This window comes from Cadophora gregata (genome assembly GCF_030347475.1).
Source record: "Cadophora gregata isolate MNR1 chromosome Unknown scaffold_18, whole genome shotgun sequence".
NCBI classification, from domain to species: Eukaryota; Fungi; Ascomycota; class Leotiomycetes; order Helotiales; family Ploettnerulaceae; genus Cadophora; species Cadophora gregata.
In genome coordinates, this window is record NW_026695941.1 from 439,223 (window position 1) to 461,638 (window position 22,416).

The 22,416-nt window shown below is 48.3% G+C and overlaps 10 protein-coding genes across 11 annotated transcripts; 7 read left to right on the forward strand and 3 right to left on the reverse strand.

Moving 5' to 3' along the window:
• Positions 1-142: 142 nt before the first annotated feature.
• On the forward strand, positions 143-1,654 carry ONS95_006563 (uncharacterized protein; the record flags this gene model as incomplete). The annotated part of the gene is made up of 1 exon (XM_058500028.1): positions 143-1,654. The coding sequence occupies one exon, from the start codon at positions 143-145 to the stop codon at positions 1,652-1,654; it is 1,512 nt and encodes a 503-aa protein (XP_058349862.1).
• Positions 1,655-2,732: 1,078 nt separating this feature from the next.
• Positions 2,733-4,657, forward strand: ONS95_006564 (uncharacterized protein; the record flags this gene model as incomplete). Its single annotated transcript, XM_058500029.1, has 6 exons — positions 2,733-3,001; positions 3,058-3,213; positions 3,282-3,396; positions 3,476-3,655; positions 3,707-3,940; positions 3,989-4,657. The coding sequence occupies 6 exons, from the start codon at positions 2,733-2,735 to the stop codon at positions 4,655-4,657; spliced, it is 1,623 nt and encodes a 540-aa protein (XP_058349863.1).
• A 688-nt stretch (positions 4,658-5,345) lies between these two features.
• Positions 5,346-7,278, forward strand: ONS95_006565 (uncharacterized protein; the record flags this gene model as incomplete). The annotated part of the gene is made up of 3 exons (XM_058500030.1): positions 5,346-5,670; positions 5,726-6,141; positions 6,193-7,278. 3 exons carry the CDS (start codon positions 5,346-5,348, stop codon positions 7,276-7,278), a joined length of 1,827 nt encoding a protein of 608 aa, XP_058349864.1.
• Positions 7,279-7,664: 386 nt separating this feature from the next.
• Positions 7,665-10,589, reverse strand: ONS95_006566 (uncharacterized protein). Of its 2 annotated transcripts, XM_058500031.1 has the most exons (7): positions 10,431-10,589; positions 10,048-10,189; positions 9,967-9,991; positions 9,827-9,912; positions 8,606-9,767; positions 7,833-8,499; positions 7,665-7,789 (listed from the first exon to the last, which is right to left on the reverse strand). In XM_058500031.1, exons 2-6 carry the CDS (start codon positions 10,098-10,100, stop codon positions 7,864-7,866), a joined length of 1,962 nt encoding a protein of 653 aa, XP_058349865.1. In that variant the 5' UTR covers positions 10,101-10,189; positions 10,431-10,589; the 3' UTR covers positions 7,665-7,789; positions 7,833-7,863. The 2 variants fall into 2 exon arrangements, with proteins under 2 accessions (XP_058349865.1, XP_058349866.1); XM_058500032.1 differs by lacking the exons at positions 7,665-7,789; positions 10,048-10,189; positions 10,431-10,589 and having other exon boundaries at positions 8,606-9,980.
• Positions 10,590-11,068: 479 nt separating this feature from the next.
• ONS95_006567 (uncharacterized protein) lies at positions 11,069-12,688 on the forward strand (the record flags this gene model as incomplete). The annotated part of the gene is made up of 3 exons (XM_058500033.1): positions 11,069-11,322; positions 11,410-12,018; positions 12,067-12,688. 3 exons carry the CDS (start codon positions 11,069-11,071, stop codon positions 12,686-12,688), a joined length of 1,485 nt encoding a protein of 494 aa, XP_058349867.1.
• Positions 12,689-13,171: 483 nt separating this feature from the next.
• Positions 13,172-14,080, reverse strand: ONS95_006568 (uncharacterized protein; the record flags this gene model as incomplete). Its single annotated transcript, XM_058500034.1, has 1 exon — positions 13,172-14,080. One exon carries the CDS (start codon positions 14,078-14,080, stop codon positions 13,172-13,174), a length of 909 nt encoding a protein of 302 aa, XP_058349868.1.
• A 391-nt stretch (positions 14,081-14,471) lies between these two features.
• On the forward strand, positions 14,472-15,730 carry ONS95_006569 (uncharacterized protein; the record flags this gene model as incomplete). The annotated part of the gene is made up of 2 exons (XM_058500035.1): positions 14,472-14,809; positions 14,956-15,730. 2 exons carry the CDS (start codon positions 14,472-14,474, stop codon positions 15,728-15,730), a joined length of 1,113 nt encoding a protein of 370 aa, XP_058349869.1.
• Positions 15,731-15,801: 71 nt separating this feature from the next.
• Positions 15,802-18,607, forward strand: ONS95_006570 (uncharacterized protein; the record flags this gene model as incomplete). Its single annotated transcript, XM_058500036.1, has 2 exons — positions 15,802-16,976; positions 17,032-18,607. The coding sequence occupies 2 exons, from the start codon at positions 15,802-15,804 to the stop codon at positions 18,605-18,607; spliced, it is 2,751 nt and encodes a 916-aa protein (XP_058349870.1).
• Positions 18,608-18,906: 299 nt separating this feature from the next.
• ONS95_006571 (uncharacterized protein) lies at positions 18,907-20,340 on the reverse strand (the record flags this gene model as incomplete). Its single annotated transcript, XM_058500037.1, has 1 exon — positions 18,907-20,340. One exon carries the CDS (start codon positions 20,338-20,340, stop codon positions 18,907-18,909), a length of 1,434 nt encoding a protein of 477 aa, XP_058349871.1.
• Positions 20,341-20,595: 255 nt separating this feature from the next.
• On the forward strand, positions 20,596-22,019 carry ONS95_006572 (uncharacterized protein; the record flags this gene model as incomplete). Its single annotated transcript, XM_058500038.1, has 2 exons — positions 20,596-20,730; positions 20,787-22,019. The coding sequence occupies 2 exons, from the start codon at positions 20,596-20,598 to the stop codon at positions 22,017-22,019; spliced, it is 1,368 nt and encodes a 455-aa protein (XP_058349872.1).
• Positions 22,020-22,416: the final 397 nt, after the last annotated feature.

Genomic DNA, 22,416 nt, shown 5'->3' on the forward strand with positions numbered 1-22,416 from the left:
CGACTGAAGCTGGGAGACGCGATGGATGCGGAAAAGAAGCGCGATCGCCTGACAGGGATGCCGAGCTTCAGCTCAATTTATTTCTCAATTCACATTTGATGTGCCAACATCATCAGCAATATTGAGCAACAGAGAATGTGGCATGAACAGATGTACGGTCTCCTCCGGTAGCAGCACTGCAAAGTTGCTTGCGACAGCAACTCGATCTCACTGTATACGAACATCATGCTCCCCTGAGCCTCCGACACGCTGGACGCTCGTCAGAGCTTTCCAAACCCGAGATTTGTCCAGCACAAGCAAACAAGCATCACATTTCCAAACTCTGGAAGGCAATGATGGACACATTGCCGGGTTTGCCACTGGGTCAGTGGAACCCATCGGAAAGACAGCTGCAGTACAAAATGGTGCGCCGGGAACAGGGACGTCTGAAGCTTTGGATTCATCGTCTGAAATCAATTTCCACTTGACGTCAATTTCCAATACCGCTCAAGCAGAAACGTCAATCAGTATCCCACATGAATCATCTAAGCCAGCTGTCAAACGGCGTCTCCTCCCCCTCTCGCCGCTCATGAATCCATCATTTCTTGAAGCAAGAGAGAAACACCGTGCTCCTAAGACTCTGCCGAGCAAGAACCCGACACCATTCCAACAGCAGCTATCAAAGAACCCATATGCTCTAGCTCTCGCCACACCTGTCCGCAGATGTGCAATCAGCGGTACGAAGTTACCCTCCTTCTTTCTTCAAGGGTTTCGAGTAATGTCGGATCCAACAAGTGGAGAGCCGTGGTATGTGCCAGCAAATCTAGCAAATAAACATCTCCCTATCAAAGAAAGAGAGGCTCTGAATGAGGCGGAAGAAGCCCAAGACTTGCAACAGCTAGGTGATTTAGACAATGGCAGAGAGAAAGATGTTTCCGACGAAATGCCAGATTTGAGAACGTCAAAAGGGCTTGAGAGCGGTATCAAATCAGACGACAAATCGAGATCGTCCAAGATGGGGTACCAGGCCTACACGCTCAATGGCAGAGTCTTACTTGGTGACATGGTTGACACATCGGCACCCTCACGAGCCAACAAAGGGAGAGCAGGACAAGCCAAGTTCATTCCTGGTGGTTGGCGACAGGTGAGGCCTGCGATGCAGTCTTATGGCAAAGCTGGTTGGAGGCCAGACATGGACAAATTTATCACTACATTAATGGGTCGGCGCATTGCGGAAGCATTTGTCCATCTATCTGGGATGAAGCGAGGATACATGGTGGGCTGTACTGACTGGAATGACGCCTTGAAAAAGCCTCAAGTCGCTGCAATTTTCTGGACGGGAAGTGTGAATGGTGACCGTGACGTATCAACAGGACCGGCGGATTTTGCAACCCTCGAGGTTGGAAGTCAGGAGTTCGGTGATGTCGCGTCGCAACCTGGAAAGAAGAAAAGGAAGGTTCCTGTTTATAACCTTCTGACGCTTCTGGGGAAAGATAAGATGGATGAAGTGCGAGGTTTGGTTCCGAACAGCGTCTTTGAGCGGGAGGTTGTGGTGCTGAAAAACAAGAATGCTACGGTTGAAGTACAATCTCTACTATGGAAACTTCAGGGATATGTGGCAGAGTATCACGACAAACAAGCAATCCAACCAGAAAGTCACTCTCGAGAGTTGTAGATAACGGATTTGTCTGAGGATTTGGGAACTGCCTCATTAGAACACCGAATCGAACCAGGATCTTCGTATTTCACCGGCATTGGATTTTCTATCATGCGAAGCAGTCGACCACACCAGTCAACGTCGTCGGCGTGAGTTTTGAATCAAGGAACCGACGTTGACGATGGTAATGCCAATATTTTCTCGGAACCACGTGCTCATGCCTATCCTAAGTATTACTTCCTGCAATCGCACTGCTTGACCTTTTCAAGCTTTTGAATATGGACCTGTCAGGTTCTTCGCCCAGTGATGAGAGATTCCGTGACTGCTCAAATAATCTGGGTCACTTTTCCTGTCTGTTAATGGACAATTACGAGTCGTTTCTGTTTATTTTTGTGTGATTCAAGTCATGTTTCTGATGCTTACCGTCTCTATTCTGGAAGAATCACAACTGAGGCGCGATGGGCAGGTGCTTCTAGGTAGTGCCTGCAAGTCCAAATTCGCGTGTAGAATGCCATGCAGAAAACATGCCATTGTAAGCATGATCCAGTTTCCTGCAGTAGCACATCAACATGCGCTGGGAGGCTGGCTCGATGGACGAACATTCGGGGAAGTCGGGGAGAGACAAACTCCAAGAAATGATCAGCACGGTCTGACCCAAAGGAACTCTATGCCACTTCTAAATCCCACCAGTCAAATTCCTGTTGAGGTAAATAACCTGCTTCGTGCACACGCAGAGTTGGAGGCCAAGCTGGGGAATCCGGGGGAAATATTCTGGAGCTAGCGGCTCACAGTGTCATTGCCAAGGTTATATCCACTTGCTCGATGCGCACCAATCAAGTGAATGGAGTTCGACCATTATATGGATCAGATAGAAGTAGGCGGGGTCTGGGGAAAAGGGTTCGGAGAGGCGATAGCTTCAGCTGAGAAGTGGGGGATGTTGGTACAGATGGACACGACGCTGGGTCAAGTTCTGGGAATAAGGCGCGGTTGTGGAGAACATGTTGGGGTTATATAAAGGGACTCTGTGTCAGGAAGATCTGGACCTGACATTCGAAAAGATCATCTTCATTCCTTCTTTCTTCACGACGCAAACGTCATGGCTGACTACAAGACTACAGTCCCTGCAGTGGACGAGAAGGAGAATGTCAGAGCTTACGGGCTCAAAATAAATCTCAACCCTATTGCTGTTGCAATCGAGATTGCCGAAGAAGTCGATAGCAGCAAGTACTCGCCATGGACATGGTCGATGTTGCGACTCTATGGGGTTCTATTCGTGGCATACTGCTGTGGTTGTTTGAACGGATATGATGGCTCGCTTATGGGCGGTCTCAATGGAATGACCTCGTATCAGAAGACTTTCGATATGTAAGTTAATGAAGCCAATGTCTGGATCTCTGCGACAATGAAACTGATCAGAGCAGGAAAACATCGGGATCATCCACGGGTATTGTCTTCATGATCTACAACGCTGGCAGTCTTGCAGCTGCCCCACTAGTGCCATTTGCAACTGACAGACTTGGTCGCCGTGTCGGTATGTTTATTGGTGCCGTTGTGATTATTATCGGAACCTGCGTGCAGTAAGTATACAAAGATCACTAGAATACTGATGTACCCTTCTCAAGTTCAACGCTAATCGAGATTGCAGAGCAACGAGCAAAGCCATCCCTCAATTCCTGGGTGGACGGTTTCTTCTTGGCTTTGGTGTCTCATACTGCTGCATTGCTGCACCGACCTACGTCAGCGAGATGGCTCATCCAAAGGTAAGCTGTGGCACTAGACTCACCTTTCTAGTTCTTCCAAGGGCTACAAGTTATACTGGGGCATGACTGACAGTGATAGTGGCGTGGGACTCTTACTGGCTTCTACAATTGCATGTGGCCGCTTGGGGCTATCATTGCAGGGTGGGTTGTCTACGGCAGCTCTTACATCAAAGGCAACGGTGGTTGGAGGCTGCCGGTGTGGATGCAATTGGGAACATCTGGCATCGTCGCTATCTTCGTATTCTTTCTACCTGAATCTGTAAGTACTTAATTTTCACATAAGCTCGCACTGTGCTAACCGACCTCGCAGCCCCGATGGCTCATGCAGCACGACAGACATGACGAAGCAGCTGCAATTCTTGCCCAGCTCCACGGCGAGGGCTCTGTTGATCACCCTATCGTCCAGCTCCAGTTAAAGGAAATGATGGCACAGCTTTCGACTGAGCCTGCTGACAAGAGATGGTGGGATTATCGTCAATTGTGGAATACGCACAGTGACCGTCGTCGACTCATCTGTGTGCTTGGTATGGCTTTTATGGGACAGGTAATCATTATCCGCACATTACTGAGATTACTTACTGACACATGATAGGCTTCTGGTAACTCTCTATCAAGCTATTATCTGGTTACCATGATGAACACTGCCGGAATTGTCGAACAGAAGAAAGTCCTGGCTCTGAATGCCGTAAACTCTATGCTTGGCTTCTTAGGTTCGCTTCTCGGTGCTCGTCTCACAGATCGTGTTGGCCGTCGCCCGCTCCTGATTTACAGCATTCTTTGCTGTTCAGTAATCTTCGCTGTCATTACCGGGACTTCGAAGATGGCCGTTGATGACCCATCTAATCATCATGCGGCAAACACAACCATCGCCTTTGTGTTCCTCTTTGGTGTTGTCTTCTCCATTGGATGGACCGCTCAGCAGTCTATGTACATTGCCGAGACTCTCACGACGTACAATCGAGCCAAAGGAACAGCGCTTGGGAACTTCATGTCTAGCGGTATATCTATCGTTCTGGCATATTCCTCTGGACCCGCATTCGAGAAGATCGGCTACTACTTCTACCTGGTGTTTGTGTTCTGGGATATCATCGAGGCAATATTCATCTGGAAATTCTTCCCTGAGACGAAGGATCGTACTCTTGAAGAGCTGGCGGAGGTGTTCGAGGCTCCAAATCCAGTCAAGAAGTCTCTAGAACCGAGAAATGCGGAGACTGTCATGGCTACGATGCATTTGCCTGTTGAGAAATTGGCTGATGTGTAGTGAGTTGTCTGGGGTGTAGGAAGTTAGCCGAGCGGGAATTGTAAAACTTTTTCAGTCGGCTCTAGAGAGATCAGTTCAGCTATACTTCGTGCTTCACTGGGTATCTCATGATCAAACACTCGTTATCTGATGCTTATGACAGGTTCAAGCCCGTGGCTCATCATGATGAGAAGTCTCTAGGAACTTTTGGGGAGTATGTGCAAGTATCAGATGAATATTGACGTCAGAGTACATATACCTACCAGTGTTCAGGATCGTCTTGCAAGCTGGATGAGTTCAGCAAGGCCATTCTCCTGTTCAGCTAGCCAGGTGTGTGCCCCGTGTGCTCCTAAATCCAATAATATGGCTTGAAGCTGGACAGCTCTAACTTCAGATGGCAGGCCCCGCGAGCTAGTGAGATCTTCCCGCGACCCCGCGGTTCCGTATCTTACTTGGTCCACGGGAAAGCTGAATTCATAGAGTCTGCATTTCAGAACCTGGAGTTTTGGTCTGGCGATGGCGGTGCTGAGTATTATGCATCTAAACATCGTGCTAGTCTTGGCTACATCGGGTGCTCCACATATGCGTGATCGTACTTGACGTATGTGATTGATAACTATGTAGTTATCATCCACATTTTTATCTTATGTGCTCCTTTCGCTTTCAACCTTTTTCAGCTTCTCAGTTGTCTTCGGCCTTTGAAGCAATCATGATGGTCAAACATAGCATGCTGTTAGGACTTTCCGTCGCAGCACTCTACACTCTTTCGGCAGCTCAAGCAGCTCTCCCTGTTGTCGACCTCGGGTATGCCGTGCATCGAGCAACTTTAAATGTAAGTTATGAAGCACGCCAGTTACCTCGAGATATTCACATGGATCAGTCATCCGGTTCAGGATACTTCAACTTCTCCAATATACGCTTTGGCCAACCTCCTGTCGGTCATCTTCGATTCTCGCCGCCACTTGCTCCTAGCGGTCGGAACACCACCGTAAACGATGGTCAAAATAGTGTTATATGCCCTCAGGCTGCACCAGGTATATTATCACTGCTCAGATCCGCATGAGTTGGTATTAAACTGAAGTTTGTCAGCATGGAGCTCTGAAGCCGCAGAATTCATCCCTGACCTCTTGACTGGTCAAAATATCAGCAACTATACACATCCTTCCAGTATGCAAGTGCCGACCAACACCAATATTTCTTCTCTCCTGACGCCCGGTCCTGGAGTCTCCGAGGACTGTCTGTTCCTCGATGTTATTGTACCGGAGAAAGTCTTCAATATCACGAAGACTAATGGGACAAGCGGTTATCACGAGGTACAATGCGAACCTGACCAACCGTGCAAAGTCCCATCCGGAGCTCCTGTCCTCGTTTGGATCTACGGAGGTGGATATACATTTGGTAGCAAGACGTCTTACGGGAACCCTACTAGCTTGATATCTCGCAGTCTAGAGAACAACGGCGAAGGCCTTGTGTATGTGGCTATGAATTACCGCCTTGGTCTTTTTGTGAGTTGCAATATCAACTCACGTAAGTGATTAAGTTACTGATATACGTAGGGCTGGTTATCTGGATCCGACGATGTTACTGCAAATGTTGGTCTACTTGACCAAAGACTTGCGCTCGATTGGGTCCAACAAAACATCCACCTTTTCGGAGGTGATCCATCACGTGTAACCGTTATGGGTGAATCTGCTGGTGGTGGATCGATCATGCATCATATCATGTCCTATGGTGGACTGGGATCAGTCCCTTTCCAACGAGCAATACCTCAAAGCCCGGCTTTCCAAATATTTGTTCCATCTCAATCGCAACAAATTTTCGCTAACGCTCTGAAAAACGCTTCGGCTGTCACAAACTTGACCATTAGCTCAGCTAGCGAGCTTCGTGCCCTACCATTCAAGGCATTATATGCAGTCAACATAATTATGACAGGTCTATCGAACTATGGATCCTTCACTTTCGGTCCAGTTGTCGATCCTTCGCCTAACTCCTATGTGCCTGACCTTCCTCTGCGCCTGGTCGCAAACGGGTCATACCACAATGTCAGCGTGCTGGTAAGCCATACATCGGATGAAGGCCTCCTATTCACGCCACCATTCGTCCAAACTCAAGACGACTATAAGGCGGCAATCTCTCAGCTTTTCTATTCAGCAAATGTAACTTCTGTGAATACCATCACAACGGAGCTTTACCCACCCGTCTTCAGCGGAAGATATGGCTACAAGACATCCATCCAGCGGAATGCTCTCTCAATTTCCAACTTTCTCGTGACTTGCAATGTCAAATACCTCGCTTCCAAGCTTTCGGGATATGCCTACGTGTTCTGGGTTCCGCCAGGGCTTCATGGCCAAGATAACGCTTACACATTTTTCAACGGCGATACTTCCTCGCTTAATGCAGGGGTTCGTGTTAATGCCACTGTCGCAGCTACACTTCAAAGATATTTGACGTCATTTGCAATGACAGGGAAACCGACCGCGCAAGGCTTTCAGAGTATGGTTCCGTATGGCAAAGCTTTTACCGTGTCGAGCATTAGTTCGAAGGGCTTGTTCCAACCAGCGTTGGGCATGCTGCTTCCGGATCCTGGCGCTGCGAAACAATGTAGTTTCTGGGCGGAGGCTCCTTACTACACGCCTAATTAAGCTTATGTAATTAGGAGGAGTGGTTGTACATGTATTTCAAGATTGAAATACCATGATAACTAAATTAGCTGAGAGAATCCTTGACAATGGAATATGAACTCTCTGGACAATCAGACGACAAAATGACACAGCGTTTATAAATTCGCCTCTCCCACCAAATAATCTTGCGGCTAGGAGTTCTCCATCATCCATTCGTAAACCCGGCGCTCTCACAATTCACATATATTTACCTCGTCATATTTTGATCTTTTGATTTCCCTCCACTTATCGCTCAACCACCCTGGCATCACTAACGCATCGCACTCATGACTCATTGCAATTGCAACCCGAGAACGAGGCAAATTTTCAATACCAATTTTGATGAAATATTGAAGGTATAGATAAGGCTTTGACTAAACTGAGCTCGGAAATAAATCGAGATGCTGTAGTGTAACCGCTTGTTTACTCTCGGCTACTGCGCCAAGCAAACAGGGGCACAAATTAATTCCATCACAGTGTCCAATGGCTTGATCTTCACCTGTTACTTTGTGCAACAACCCATGGAAAGCACTCACCTGACAGAATTTTCATTCTCCGTCGCTAAGTTCAAGTAACAAAACCACCCAAAAAATCATCAGTGACCAAAAAGCACAGATCGCCTGGGTTGTTCTCGATACCTGTGAACCAAGGGTTTGGGAGGGACCCTGGCCCGTATTCCAACATACCCATCAGATTATAATCAGGCACAAATTCTTGTTGTGGATCGCTGCCGTCTGTAGGGCTCATAGTTTCCAAGATCCCTTCCTTGATCTCTGTGATGCAAGGCCAAACAATCTCAACAACAGTCATGGCCTCTAAGATCTGTCCAAGAGGTTTCGATATGTCCTTGTCCGCCCACGACGACTTCTCCAAGTATCTCTTCATCAATAACACACCTGCAGCAGCTGATAGCGTGTGTACAAAGTCCAACGGTAAGGTTTCAAAGCGGTAGTGTTTGCTGTAAACTCGCATGAGACGTAAGACTGCACCCAAAGACTCATAACAAACTTCGACATCATCTCCTCTGACCACCGCTTCGTCGTCAAGATGTTGACGGGAAGGTCTATGCAGTATAATCATTCCAGTGTGGAAGACCATGTGAAGGTGTAGGACATAAGGAGGGACCTGCTCAACTGTCCATTGGTTCCAATGCAATTTCTGTGGCAGCATAGCAAGCCACTTGGTGAGAGAAGTGTGAACCCTCTATTCCACTGGTTAGCAATGCTCTCGAATCTCCATAGTACGTTGAATTCTCCTCTGGATACCCGCTTCATAGGGATATGGGCAAAAAAATGAAATATTTGCGCACCTGTGCTGTTGCTGCAGCGATTGTGATGTCTATTTGACGATGTCGGTTCTCGAAGATATCGACAATCATGGTATGAAAGATTTTGGATAGCTCGACTCGATGCGTGAAGCACGCAACAAGTGACAAGCCGTCCTCGAAATTATCTGCGGAATTTCCCTGAGACACGTACGTATTAAGAAGGCTTTCCCACTCAGGTGGATATGGAATTCTGATTGTGTTGCGAACATCAGCTCCATGGGGATAAAGAGCCGGGGGCCGGCCGAAGTAGAGGCTTAGCTGCTTGTCCACGATGAATGCAGCCCAATATACTCGACGTAATACTTCTCGATCAATTGATGAGTCAGCTGCAATATTCCAGTTGTTTGGATCGAGGTGTAACCCCATTTCGTGCGTCAGACGACAGGCCATGCCACAGAAGAGCCAGCCTTTTGATCCTTTTCCCTGACCAATCTCCAGTTGCCCTAAGATAAGAAGCGATTGGAGTGTAGTGAGTTCTGGGAGCTCTAATGATTCATAGAGTAATTTGGTAGCTTGTTTTGCGAACATAGGAGTTAGTGCTTTGAGGGAAGTATCTGGTGAGACAAGAGCTGCAGTTGCGCAGATAGAATACAGCAGCATGTCAGAGTAATAAGGTCCTGAGCCCGCGGCGTAATCTCTCAAGAAGTATTCGCGGTAGATACACATGTTGTACTGGTAGACATTTTGGAAGAATATTGGCAGCGATTGCCGACAGATGTGGCCATGAGGCTCGAACATGCTACTATCATATTCAAAGATAGGAGGAGAATGATGGACAACCTGACCAGGAGAAATGGATGGAGCAGCATTGCTACGCGAGAAAGCTTTGTTCGAGGTTCCCGACAGCTGGATCTCGAACAGACTTGTACCTCCGAAGAACTGTGTGGCCTTTCTGGAGCTGAGTTTCCTCATCCTGCCCTCACGAGCTCGGCCAAGGAACAATTCACCAGTCGATGATGCTGATGGTGAAGGAGACACAAGATTTGATTGCGGATGGATACTGTCGTCCTGATTTTCGGAAGAGACTGCCGTGGCAAGAATCTCATTTCGTGAGGACTCATCTGCAGCAGCGAGCTTCTGGACTAAAGTTTCCAAAGATGCGATTTGATTCTGCAGAGCTTGGACATGTTTCTTCGATGCTGGCCTGTGCAACGTCGTGAGACTGGCCGTTCAAACATAGCAGAATTCATACGGTCCACATACCGTTGTCTTTCTCCGCCGCCAGGAAAGGAGCATTCGACTTCAGCTTTCGTGCATTTCGAACATGGAATACGCCGGTCGCATTTGATCTGGAGTTGCCGTGAGCAATATTCTTGCTATATCTACCAGCAAAAATCACTGACTTTGCGTCTACGGCATCTCTCGCACCTGCGAATGGTAAGCAGAGGCAAGTGGATTCGCAACTCCGTGTCCGGATGTCTTACGATATGCTACAACTGTTTGCATCTGGGGCCGGGTTTCCAGTTCCACGCTGCATGTTCAGATCTCGAGATGAAGTGGGGAAAGGGATGGACAGCCACGCTCGACGGGAATCAACTCCCAGGCTCCACAATGACTTCTGGTTGACTAGCGAGGTCAGATATGCTCTTTAAACCCAGGCAAGATTGAGGACCAGAGGTAGTTTTTCTTCTCTTTTCCCTAAAACAGTTTCTATGCAGGATCTTCTGGTCAAGCAAAACAGGATCGTCTGCCTTGTCAGACCTTGCACATGATGGTGAGGGCCAATTGCTAAGAAGTCCTCGACAGACTGATCTTGATGACCCAAACCTCGAAATTTATGTATAAAATATGGAGAAAATCAACTCACTGTTTTCAGTCACTACCTGCTGCCCTAATTTGGCAATACTAAGTTGAATGCATGTAAATGCAGAACCTCTTGTGGTCAGAATTGTACGAGATGGAACCGCGTCCAAGAGTGGGGATATCTGGTATTTGGACAAGGATGGGCTTCAGAACCATTTTAAACCGTAAATACGGACTTGATGCTGCAATTCAATGTCGCTCAATACAAAACAAGAATGCTCCGACTTCTCCTCAACAACACCTGTTAGGTGTGCCGACGTCTTGAATCTGTATCTCGGCGGCGGACTTCCACCTCCGCATTCCTACGCTAACCGAAGCCACCACGATAGGGGCATGACTCCCTGATCACTGGCTCCCCTGAAAAAGGTTTGCTAAGCACAATCTGGTCAGGTTAACTATGATGATATCTGATTGTACCCCAGATTGTCGGCATTTACAACAGACGGGCTTGAATGTCCGGTCGTGTTTCCCGGCGTGTCCAAGGAACGCCTCTTTCTGGTATCAATGCTCAGCTGAGATACCATGTCCTGATCTATGGCACCATCCTTCTATAAAGATGGCAGAGAAGACAGCAGCTGATAGGCAGTCCGCGTCGAGGCACGTTTGTTCTATCACATAAATCTACCAGTTGTATCAATCTCAATGTCTTCAAATGCCGCCGAGACATATATTGCTCCAATCGAGCCAACCAAGACCGAGCCTAAGGAGAAGGTCTCTGGCAAAGATGATGAGACAAGCGAGGAATTGGTAGAAGTCTACATCGACCCTGTTCTACAAACTAGGATCTTGAGAAAGCTCGATACACGCCTAGCACCCCTTTTCTGTGCCCTCTATTTCCTCTCATACTTGGATCGCAGCAACATTGGCAATGCCGCCGTTGCTGGAATGACAGAGCAGTAAGTACAGGTTTCCACTCCGGACACATGCCTACCATATTTCCCGTACTTCTCTCGATGCAAAGCTGATCATTTTTTCCTCCTCAGGCTCAACCTGAGTGGTGCTCAGTATAGCACAGCAGTGAGCGTTTTCTTTGCGACATATGTCACCTTCATCTTCCCCCTGGTCCTCGCCCTGAAGAAAATCAAGACTCACCGCGGAATCACCTTCATGGCGGCTGCTTGGGCTATCGTCACTATTGGCACAGCATTTGTGAAGTCCTATGGCTCCCTCGTTGCTTGCCGACTGGTTCTGGGACTTTGTGAAGCGGGTTTCTTTCCCTGCATCAGTCTGTACATCACCATGGTTTACAACCGCAAGGAACAGGGCCTCCGATTTGCCTATCTATTTGCAGCCACCTCCTTCTCCGGCATGTTCGGCGGACTTATCGCAACTGGAATCACCAAGATCGGTGAAGCTGGTGGACTTCGGGCTTGGAGCTGGCTGTATATCGTGGAGGGGCTCGTTTCTCTGCTCATCGTGCCATTCGTGTGGTATGGACTACCTGAAAAGCCAGCTGATGCCAAGTGGTGGACACCAGAGGAGCGTGAAGCGATGCTTATCCGAGAGCAACTTCGTCTTGAATACATGGGCCGCGAGAAGTTTGACTGGAAGCAGGTCAGGTCGGCGCTCAAGGAGTGGAGAGTTTACACAGGGTATGTACCTCTTCTCATGATTTCTAGGACTACTGCTAACGATTTAAGTGCTCTGATTCAGTTCTTCCAGGACATTATTCTGTATGGCTTCAGTACGTTCCTCCCCTCAATCCTTCGCAACGGTCTCGGATACAGCCGAATGGAAGCGCAATACCTGAGCGTCCCCGTTTACCTACTCGGTGGAATCTCCTTCTTCGTAGCTGCCACTATCGGCGACAAGTACGGACTCCGAGGCTCCGTTCTGCTATTCCTCGATGTGTTTGCTGTCATCGGATATGCACTTTTGGTTGCTTTAGAGAACAATGCTGTCAAATATGCAGCTTGCTACCTCATTGCCATACCGCTATACTGCGGTCCAGGACTGAATGAAACTTGGATTGTCAATAATACGGCGCCACACTATCGACGTGCAACAGCACTTGGTCTTTCACAAGCTATTGGCAACATTGCCGGTGTTGTTGCACCTCAAGTCTATCGCAAGTCGCCATATATGCTAGGACACTGGAGCTCGCTTGGATCGGCACTGATCTGTATGGCTCTGATCTCGATTCAGCTCGTTTACTACAAGATACAGAACATGAAGAAAGATAAGATCGTACGAGGCGAGAGAGAAGATGACAGGAAGGGGACTACTGGCGAAGACAATTTGGACTTCAAATATTTGTACTGAAGTTGTTGGTGTAAGCTGGAGGTCGAGACAGTGGGCTTATTGTGTTACGAGGTTTGATGTCAATCGGGGTGGTTCGGAGATGAGGCAAGAGCTGAAAAGTTCTATATCAAAATGTCCATCTGCATCTGAGAATTGTTAATTCGGTGCATGTAGCAGTCATTATTTCTTTTCCGCACCCAGATGAATATGTAGACATCATAACAGGGCTGAGATCCTTTGTTTCAATCTATCGCCTTTCGTCCCTCTGAACGATATTATGCGATTGCAAGTGTATTGCAACACATAAATAATCAAGTAAGAGTCAATCATTAATCGCCTTACAATATTTCAACATAGTGCGATATACACTAAACGAGCAATCTGAGTAGAGCATTTCGGACCTGGAAGTCTGAGATACAAATGGTTTTTGCAGCTCATACTTGAGAGAGCGGAAAATCTAAATTGGCATAAAAATCTATATTCACAACGAACCTGAAGCCTCGATCACTTCAAGACCTCTTCTTCCAAGCAGTCCAATACTAGCATGTGTCCCGGCGCATGTGCCATCACAACTCCCTCTAACGAAGCCCTCATAACCGCCTCCTGAGGAGTGACACCACACCCCCAAAACAGTGGTACATTGTCCTCATCCCCATACATATCGCTTAGCGGCCGTCCATCCATGGTCAAAGGCGCATGACCCCACTGCGGCAGATCAATATTCTTGATCCCGAGTTTCTCAACTGCTTCCCAGCCCCACGCAACACATTCACCGTGAGTGGGAAGGTAGCGCCTGGTAATCGCACGGATGACTTCGATATCTTTTTTCTTGTATGGTCGCATTGATACTACGTAAGTACCGCCCGTGAAAGCGCCAGCTGGGTTCAGAGGAATGTTCGTCCGGTACATGGGAACATTCCGGTCCAACAGGGTATGTCTGGATGGGAAACCAGCTCGCGCCAGTGCTGACTCGAAACTGTAGCTGCATCCGATGAGAAAGGCTACATGATCAGATGTCCATTGTGAAATGATATCTGGTACGCCTTCTTTTACGAGCTGCGAGTCTCGGTAGACATTGAATCGGGGACAATCCGTGCGGAGATCAAGCGAAGATGCGATCTTGGAGTCCGGTATGCTTGGTAGGTAAGACTTAAGGATTGAGAAGTCTCCTGGGACACTTGATTCAGCGATCAAAGGACATGGTACTGGATTTCGTGCGCAGAGATCCCGGAAGTCGGCTGCGTATTTGGAGGGGAGAATGATGAGGTTCGCTTGGACATGAGAAGGTGCGAGTCCAGAGGTTGATTTTGTGTGTTGGTTATTCCTGGAAGCCAGACGTGCTGAAATCCCAGTTGAGAGTGTTGACAGAGACAAAACCTCGTTTGTCCGAGTGATAGTGGTGGTTGTAGACATGATCCGAGCCCAAGGTACAGTAAAAAAAAGATTGGGAATCGCGAGAGCAGATGCTTAAAGCCTCATATGACACAGCTCGAAAACTTGAACCGCCTGACACTTGACCCTCCCAACATCTTATCTATTGAGTTCGGTAAGAGCAAAGAGTAGTTGTGTTGGGCCGAGTGACGATTCTTGTGGACACTGGATGAGGAGGCGCGGGGTGGAGGCGGACTTCCAGCACCGTCTTGTGGATCAGCTTGTGGATCGGCTTGACGGACAAGCACCTCCGCTTCTCGGTTTCACCACCACCACCAAATTACAACACCAACAACGCTTGACAGATTATACATTAAATAGACAGGGCGCATGTGTCTCAAAATGATATGAAATATCTCATAACTTCGACAAAATGGGAGACTACCAGACAGAAACCTCCGGTTCCGCTGGATCCGGCATCAAGATTTCGATAGACAGAGGTGGGACATTTACAGATGTGCATGCCTCAGTGCCAGGCAAAGACGACATTATTCTCAAAGTTCTTTCTGTTGACCCTGCGAACTACAGCGATGCACCTACAGAGGGTGTTCGACGGATTCTGGAACTAGTCACGGGGAAGCCGCACCCACGCGGTGAACCTCTTGATACCAATCTAATCGAGAGAATTCGCATGGGCACTACTGTCGGAACGAATGCTTTACTTGAGAGAAAGGGGGCTCGCTCGGCTCTGTTGATTACCAAGGGTTTCAAGTAAGTCCATACGTTTTGAAGTGCCCTGCATCTATCATCGAGCAGCCGGTTCTTACAGAGTCCTAAAACCATTATGTCCTTCACAAACACTATCCAGCCCGTCAATTGTACCAAAACTTAAACTAACCATATTCTTTCCGGCATAGGGATCTCTTGAAGATTAGCAACCAGTCTCGGCCAAAGATCTTTGATCTGACCGTCGCCCGACCAGAGCTCCTCTACCAATCTGTCATCGAAGTAGATGAGCGAATTACTTTAGAGGGCTATGCTGAAGACCCCTCGCCAGTGGTAATCGACACATCTAACGACGAGACTCTTCATGTTGGTCTCACCGGCGAGATCATTCGGGTGCTGAAATCACCTGATCTGAGTGTTGTGAAAGAATCTTTGAAGAAGCTCTGGGATGAAGGGTACAGGTCTTTATCTGTGGTTCTAATACATTCATATGTGTACCCTGAACATGAACGTCAAATTGGGGCTCTTGCTCGAGAAATGGGATTCTCCGTCGTCGAATCTGCCGCCCTGCAGCCCATGATCAAGGCTGTTCCGCGAGGAATGTCTGCGACAGCAGATGCCTACCTCACGCCAATCATTAAATCCTACATTCAGTCCATATCCGACAGCTTCAAAGGTGGCCTCGCTTCGTCAGACCTTCGTTGCGAATTTATGCAGTCTGATGGAGGACTGGTGGACTTCCGAGGATTCGGCGGCTTGAGAAGTATTTTGTCTGGACCTGCAGGAGGCGTTGTTGGCTACGCTCAGACATCTTGGGATGCCGAGCAGCGGAAACCAGTTATCGGCTTCGATATGGGTGGAACATCGACAGATTGTTCGCGATTTGCTGGCATCTATGAGCATGTTTTTGAGACTGTCACAGCTGGTATTACCATCCAGTCGCCGCAGCTGGATATCATAACGTAAGTTCTGAACTGGCTATGATTACGCTGTGAATATTATAATGACTCCACAGTGTTGCTGCGGGTGGTGGATCTATGCTCTTCTGGCGTAATGGCCTGTTTGCAGTCGGCCCCGAATCAGCCGGTGCTCATCCAGGACCAGCTTGTTATCGAAAGGGTGGTCCTTTGACTATCACAGACGCAAATCTGTTCCTCGGAAGAATCGTGCCAGAGTATTTCCCCAAGATCTTCGGACCCAATGAGGATCAACCACTAGGAACAGAGATTGTTATGAAATTGTTCAATGAGCTGACCGAGGAAATCAACAATGACAACCGCGCAGCAGGGCGAGCCGAGTTTTCACCTGAAGAGGTTGCACTAGGGTTCCTGCGTGTTGCGTCAGAAGTTATGGCACGCCCAATACGTGCTTTGACTGAGGCCCGTGGCCATGATACTTCAGACCATATACTATCTTGTTTCGGGGGTGCTGGAGGTCAGCATGCTTGTGATGTTGCTGCCGCCTTGTCTATCTCTCAAGTCGTCATCCACAAGTACTCATCAATTCTCAGTGCCTATGGCCTCTCCTTGGCGGATGTTGTGCATGAATTGCAGAGACCAGCTGCAATGGCCTTTGCACCATCAAAATTTACAGAGATTGCAGCAACACTCAACGAGTTATCTGAGACGGCCACAGAACATCTGAGAAACCAGAAGCTCGGTGACGATTTCATTCGCCTCGAACTATACCTCAATATGCGATACGAAGGTTCCAACTCTTCTTTCATGATCATGCAGGAGCCACACCAGAAGATCCAGAACTTCCAAAAGACATTTGAAGAGAGGCATTCCCGGGAATTTGGGTTCGTATTTCCCGAGAAGAAAATCCTTATCGACGATTTCCGTGTCCGTGCAATCGGATCATCAGCTAAGATTGCTGGGGAGAGCCCATACCAACAGCTGAAGAGAGTTTCAGAAAAGGTTTTAGCTGTTCCAGAGCCAGAGACGCAGACGCTCATATGTTTTGACGCCAAGTCGGGACATATCAGCACTGGTGTCCATCTACTTGGACATCTAGAGCCAGGGACAAGACTTTCAGGTCCTGCGTTAATTCTTGACAAGACTCAGACGATATTGGTATCTCCCGGATGTCTTGCAACAGTACTGGATAGCACGGTCATGATCGATCTTGCTGAGCCAGAAAGGAAAGCCACCGATGCAGTCGCTACTGCTGATAATGTCAACCCCATCAAATTATCCATCTTTGGCCACAGGTAAGAGCTTACCAATGTCACTATTATTATACAGTGCTGTCAACTGACTTTACAGATTCATGTCCATTGCCGAACAGATGGGGCGAACTCTCCAGAAGACTTCTGTATCGACCAATATCAAAGAAAGGCTGGACTTCTCGTGTGCCCTGTTCTCGCCTGATGGTGGTCTTGTGGCTAACGCTCCTCATGTCCCGGTCCATCTGGGTAGCATGCAGTTTTGTGTCAGGCATCTCCACCATATGTGGATGGGCAAGCTTGAAGAGGGGGACGTGTTACTCTCAAACCACCCAGCAAGTGGTGGTACCCATTTACCGGATCTTACTGTTGTGACGCCGATATTCGACAATGGCGAAATCGTTTTCTACGTTGCGTCCCGGGGCCATCATGCCGATATTGGGGGAAGTAGACCAGGATCAATGCCACCGGACTCTAAATGGCTGTATGAGGAAGGCGCTGCTATCTTTGGCGACAAGATTGTAAGCCATGGACGTTTCAATGAAGAGAGAGTTGTTGAGATGCTGCTGCACGAGCCTGCGAAGTACTCAGGGATTTCTGGAACACGAGCACTGAGTGACAACCTGTCAGATCTCAAAGCCCAAATAGCGGCAAACAAACAGGGCATCAATCTTATTCAAGCCTTGATCGAGGAACACACTTTGAAACAGGTCCACAAATACATGTTCGCTATCCAAGATAACGCCGAGGAGGCAGTTCGAAATCTTCTCAAGAAAATGAACACGTCCGGAGCGGCACTGCAGGCGGTGGATTTTATGGATGACGGGACCCCAATCGCTCTCAAGATAACCATAGATGAGAATACCGGCTCGGCAACTTTCGATTTCAGCGGCACTGGTTCACAAGTCTATGGAAACACGAATGCCCCGATTGCCATAACCCACTCCGCAATCATATACTGCCTGCGGGCACTTATCGCTTCCGACATCCCTCTCAATCAAGGTTGTCTCAAGCCAATCGACATTCGGATCCCCGAGCAATCGATCCTGACGCCCGCAGCGGGTGCTTCAGTAGTCGGTGGAAACGTTCTCACATCCCAACGCATCACAGACGTAATTTTAACGGCCTTCAGCGCATGTGCTGATAGCCAGGGCTGTATGAACAATTTGACCTTCGGAATTGGAGGCAAAGCCACCAACGCCGATGGCGAGGAGATAGTAGAAAAGGGATTCGGATACTACGAGACCATCGGTGGTGGAGCTGGTGCTGGCCCAACATGGGACGGAACCAGTGGTGTCCACACCCACATGACCAACACACGCATTACTGACCCTGAGGTGTTCGAGAAGCGATATCCAGTTCTCCTGAGGGAATTCAGCATACGTGAGGGTTCCGGTGGTGAGGGACTTCATCCTGGTGGAGATGGTATCGTGAGAGATATCGAGTTCCTGGTGCCCAAGGTTCAGGTATCGATTCTCTCGGAGAGGAGGTCGAGAGCGCCAAAAGGAAGTCATGGTGGAGGTGATGGCTCCATGGGAAGGAATCTATGGGTCAGGAAGGAGGATGGTATGGTGATTAATCTTGGAGGTAAGGCCACGGCGAGCTTTGACAAGGGAGACAGGATCATTATCAACACTCCTGGTGGAGGTGGCTGGGGACGAAAAGAAGCTGTGTAATGTGTACCTCCGATTGGATCTTCTAGCTTTGTGACAAAAGTCTTGCTATTTTAGAGATTGGCAAGACTCGTTTTTGTATCAAATCAATTTGAGGAACCAGACCCGGTCACCACGTTTTTGATTCGCCGTTTAATGTAGCGTAGAGATCTCGAAACATGGAAGCAGGAGTGTCTTTCAAATATACTAGACAGACAGATCTTGGACGAGGCTCTAGGGGGTTGATAGGGCTTGGCCATGTTTTCCTAGTAATTTGTTGCTGTTTCGGTCATAGCTCCTCCCTTTCGGGACCTGAAATCTGCCTACCATGGACCAGGTACTACTGGCAACCCAACTTGTGAGAATGACCATGTCTCATCTTCAAAGATGAATGGTATCTCTCTACCACGCGTGTCATATTCAACGGCCCTTTGTGTCGGGTTTAAAACTCGGCTCGGATCTCGCTTGATCGGATTATCTCCCTTCCCACAGATATAAGCCTGGATTCTCCATTTCAAAGACTCCTCTAGAGCTACTTCGCTGACTCTCCAGGCTTCGTTCCTTCCATTAGAAAGGAGGCCAGAAAATCGCATGCTGGTAAGGGAAATGTCGTGCCGCAAGTATTCGATTATGTCCAGCCAGGATGTGGTCTGTTCTTCGCCTTTGGCGTTGACTTCTGGTTCGAGTCTGATAGAATGTAGCTCAAGAGAGCGCAAAGAAGTTGCGTGTCTCGAAAGGAGACCTCGCAGTTCCAGACCCGTCATCCTGAGATGATCTAGTGATAGACTGCGCAATCCTGCCCAATGCTGTGTGGCGAGGAGAATGCACGAAAGCTGAAGGTTGCGTCGATCACGCTGTAGGAACAGATGTCCTCGATACACAAGTCTAAGTTCCAGCAAACCTGGACAGCTGGACAACAGAGTCATGAAGTTTGAAGCTCGACACCGGTCTTTGTGGACGACGATCAGGCCTAGCTTCCTCAAAGCTGGAAGCTCCGACGGAAGGAGACTGTCCTGAGACTCAGAGTTGTGGAGATGTAAATCTACCCCGTCGAAGGCAGACAGGGAACTTAACTTTTCGGCATGGTGTAGAGCTTCCAGGGCACTCCATGGCTCTGGTTGTGAGATAGAATTGGAAACAATTGACTTCCCTGATAATGTCTCCTGAGCGAATCTGGAGTCGGATAAGAAGGAGCTGAGATCCGAATATTCGACACCAGGAAGTAAATCTCGGCTTCTGCGCAGCATTGCTGGCTGGATTACGCATGTGAGGTTTGGACATTTGCTGATCATGGAGGGCAGGATGCTTTGAGGGTATGTTGTTGAAGTGAACCGTTTTTCGTCCTCAAGATATTCAAGCCATCTCGCGTAATATTCCTTCAACTTTGACTCAGGATAGTGCTCGAGCAACTTCATCCGGTTCATTTTGTCAATCGGCTCGAAATCCCCTGCATGGTCTTCCCACCAGTCTTCATAAGAGTCGATGGTAGGTGGCTCATACTCGCAACTGCAGATTGTCCGGGGGTCATAATCGAGTGCTCTGACGTATTTTCTAAGGACAGCGCTGTCGGAAATATGTTGGAAGCTTTGCAGGCTCTTGAGACTGGTGGTGAGATACAGGGTGGAGTAAAGATATTGAGCTGCGATGGATGACAAGACGGAGGATGTAAGGCGAAGGCTTTTGAGATCAGGGCGTGGAAGTTCCTGGCATATCTTGATCAGGAGCTCTGAAGGGAGGCTGATGAGATTGATTGACATCTTGAGTACGTACTCAGATCTGACCAAAACAAAGCGCGGGAGAGTGGATTCGCAAAGTAATACGGAGCTCGAATTGCGGTGTCAGATCAATCCAACACGATCCGCCCCACATCGGTTCCAAGCAAGAAAGATCCCGCAGGAACAAGATACTGTATTCTACTTGGTCTTGACTCACTGGCAACTCAACCATGGAGCGGATCCCTCAAAGGTTCATATCGCCCACCACAGGTAGAAGGGTTGAAATCCAACACCAATATGAAGTGGCCATGTGCACTTCGGCCATGTGATCTACCGGCTTTGACGGCGCTCCGTGGACAGTGCGAACTTTGCCGCCAACATTTCTGCACAGAACATGTGGTATCAGCGCTGCATACTTGTCCTACAAACGAGGTTTGAATGGGCGAAAACCTTCTTGAACAAGGGCAGAATGTCTGACATAATTACAGGATATCCATGAGGTATACGTATCTGGTGACCCAGCTAAGCTCAAACACCTGAACTTGATCCGACGAACGGCGGGCGAAAATGTTATCTCCAGATTGTTAGAAACTATCAATTACGATGCCCTCTGCGTGCGTGCAGAGACTTTACGTGATGGGATCAAATGTACCGTCAATCTCCCGTCAGCCGATCAATCATACTTCAACTTTGACGTCCTTGGTGGGTGTAACTACCATGGCTCGATCGTGTTTGAAGACGGCATCACTTGGTTGGCGAGGTTCAGACTCCCAAATCACAGCGAACCTCCATTGCAGGAGAGGAACTTCGACAGACGCAGTGAGTTTGCAACATATTGCTTCCTTGCTAGAACTGCCGTTCCAGTCCCTGAGGTGTACGACTGTGCGGATGACGACGATCCTATGAATTCTGTTGGCGCTGGGTACATTCTGCTCGAAAAGCTAGCTGGGAAGCCATTGGCCTGGCATGAAGCAAGCGAGGTGCAGAAAGAAAAGTTCTCTCGTAATTTAGCAGAGATCTATGTCAACTTGCAACAGCATCCTCTCAATGGGATAGGACGTCTACAGCTCTCGTCTATTGGGCAACCAGAAGTCGGACCAGCCTTTTTCGACTACGGCTTGAGCGGAAATTTGATCTCATTCGGCCCATTCAGTAATTCAAATGACTACTACACAGCTCTGGTTCAGCAAAAAATCCAGCTCATCAAAACCGGGGAGATCGCATCTTCTGCACCTCTTGATCAATACCTTGTCTATATGAGTCTCCTTGACTCTCTCCCACCAAATGATTCAGGTCCCTTTTACCTCCGTCATGTGGATTCTAGAGACGCGAATTTCTTAGTCGATGATGACTACAACATTACTGGCATCATCGACTGGGAATTGGCCATTTGTACTTCAAAAGGCTCGGCATTCCAATCGCCTCTCCTGTTGTACAATTTGGGCGAACTGTACCATAAGGGTCTCTCAACCCCAAGCGAAGATGAAAAGCGCCTTTCTAAGATCTTGCGGGAGGAGAAAGGGGCAGTGGAGCTTTCTGCATTGGCTGAGCAAAAGCTGCATTTTAGAATTGATCAAGTCATTGAGACGGATCCTTGGGATCGGCAAAATTTTGTGAGGCTTCTCAGTGGATGGTGGAAAGTCACTCATGGGGTGGAAACATTCGACTGGGATACATGGTACAAGCAGGCACGTCACAAGTATGGCGATGGAGGCCTATGAGAATCGGCGGTTCTTTCTTGTTTGCATGCTTTGGATCACAATCAGACAGCTTTTCACTTTTTCAATCAAATAAAAGATGCGGTGCATCACTTGAAGCTCCTGCAAAAACCCGAGGTCAAGCACAGGGGCTTTATGGCACCTGTGATGACTGTCGAGAAGCAGACCTTCAACCGCAACGATGCTATGCCATCCACACCACGCGCATTAGTTATCAGATCAGGTACACCGGTGTCAGACCTGATGTCATGGGCACAATTGAGAGTAATTGAAGTGAATAGAAGCTAAACTGATTGACTGAAGAGCGGCCAGAAGGGAGTCGCTTGAGACCTACGAGTATCCCCTTCACTGCCGTAAACACAACTTTTACGGGGCACAGCGCTGAAGCGAAGCGCTAAGA

Coding starts and splice junctions, on each gene's coding strand:
- ONS95_006566 (XM_058500031.1), bottom strand. CDS start 10,100: ATGCAGCGTGGAACTGGAAACCCGGCCCCAGATGCAAACAGTTGTAGC. Junction 9,992..10,047: donor GCAAACAGTTGTAGCATATC/GTAAGACATCCG, acceptor TACCATTCGCAG/GTGCGAGAGATGCCGTAGAC. Junction 8,500..8,605: donor TCGCTGCAGCAACAGCACAG/GTGCGCAAATAT, acceptor CCAGTGGAATAG/AGGGTTCACACTTCTCTCAC.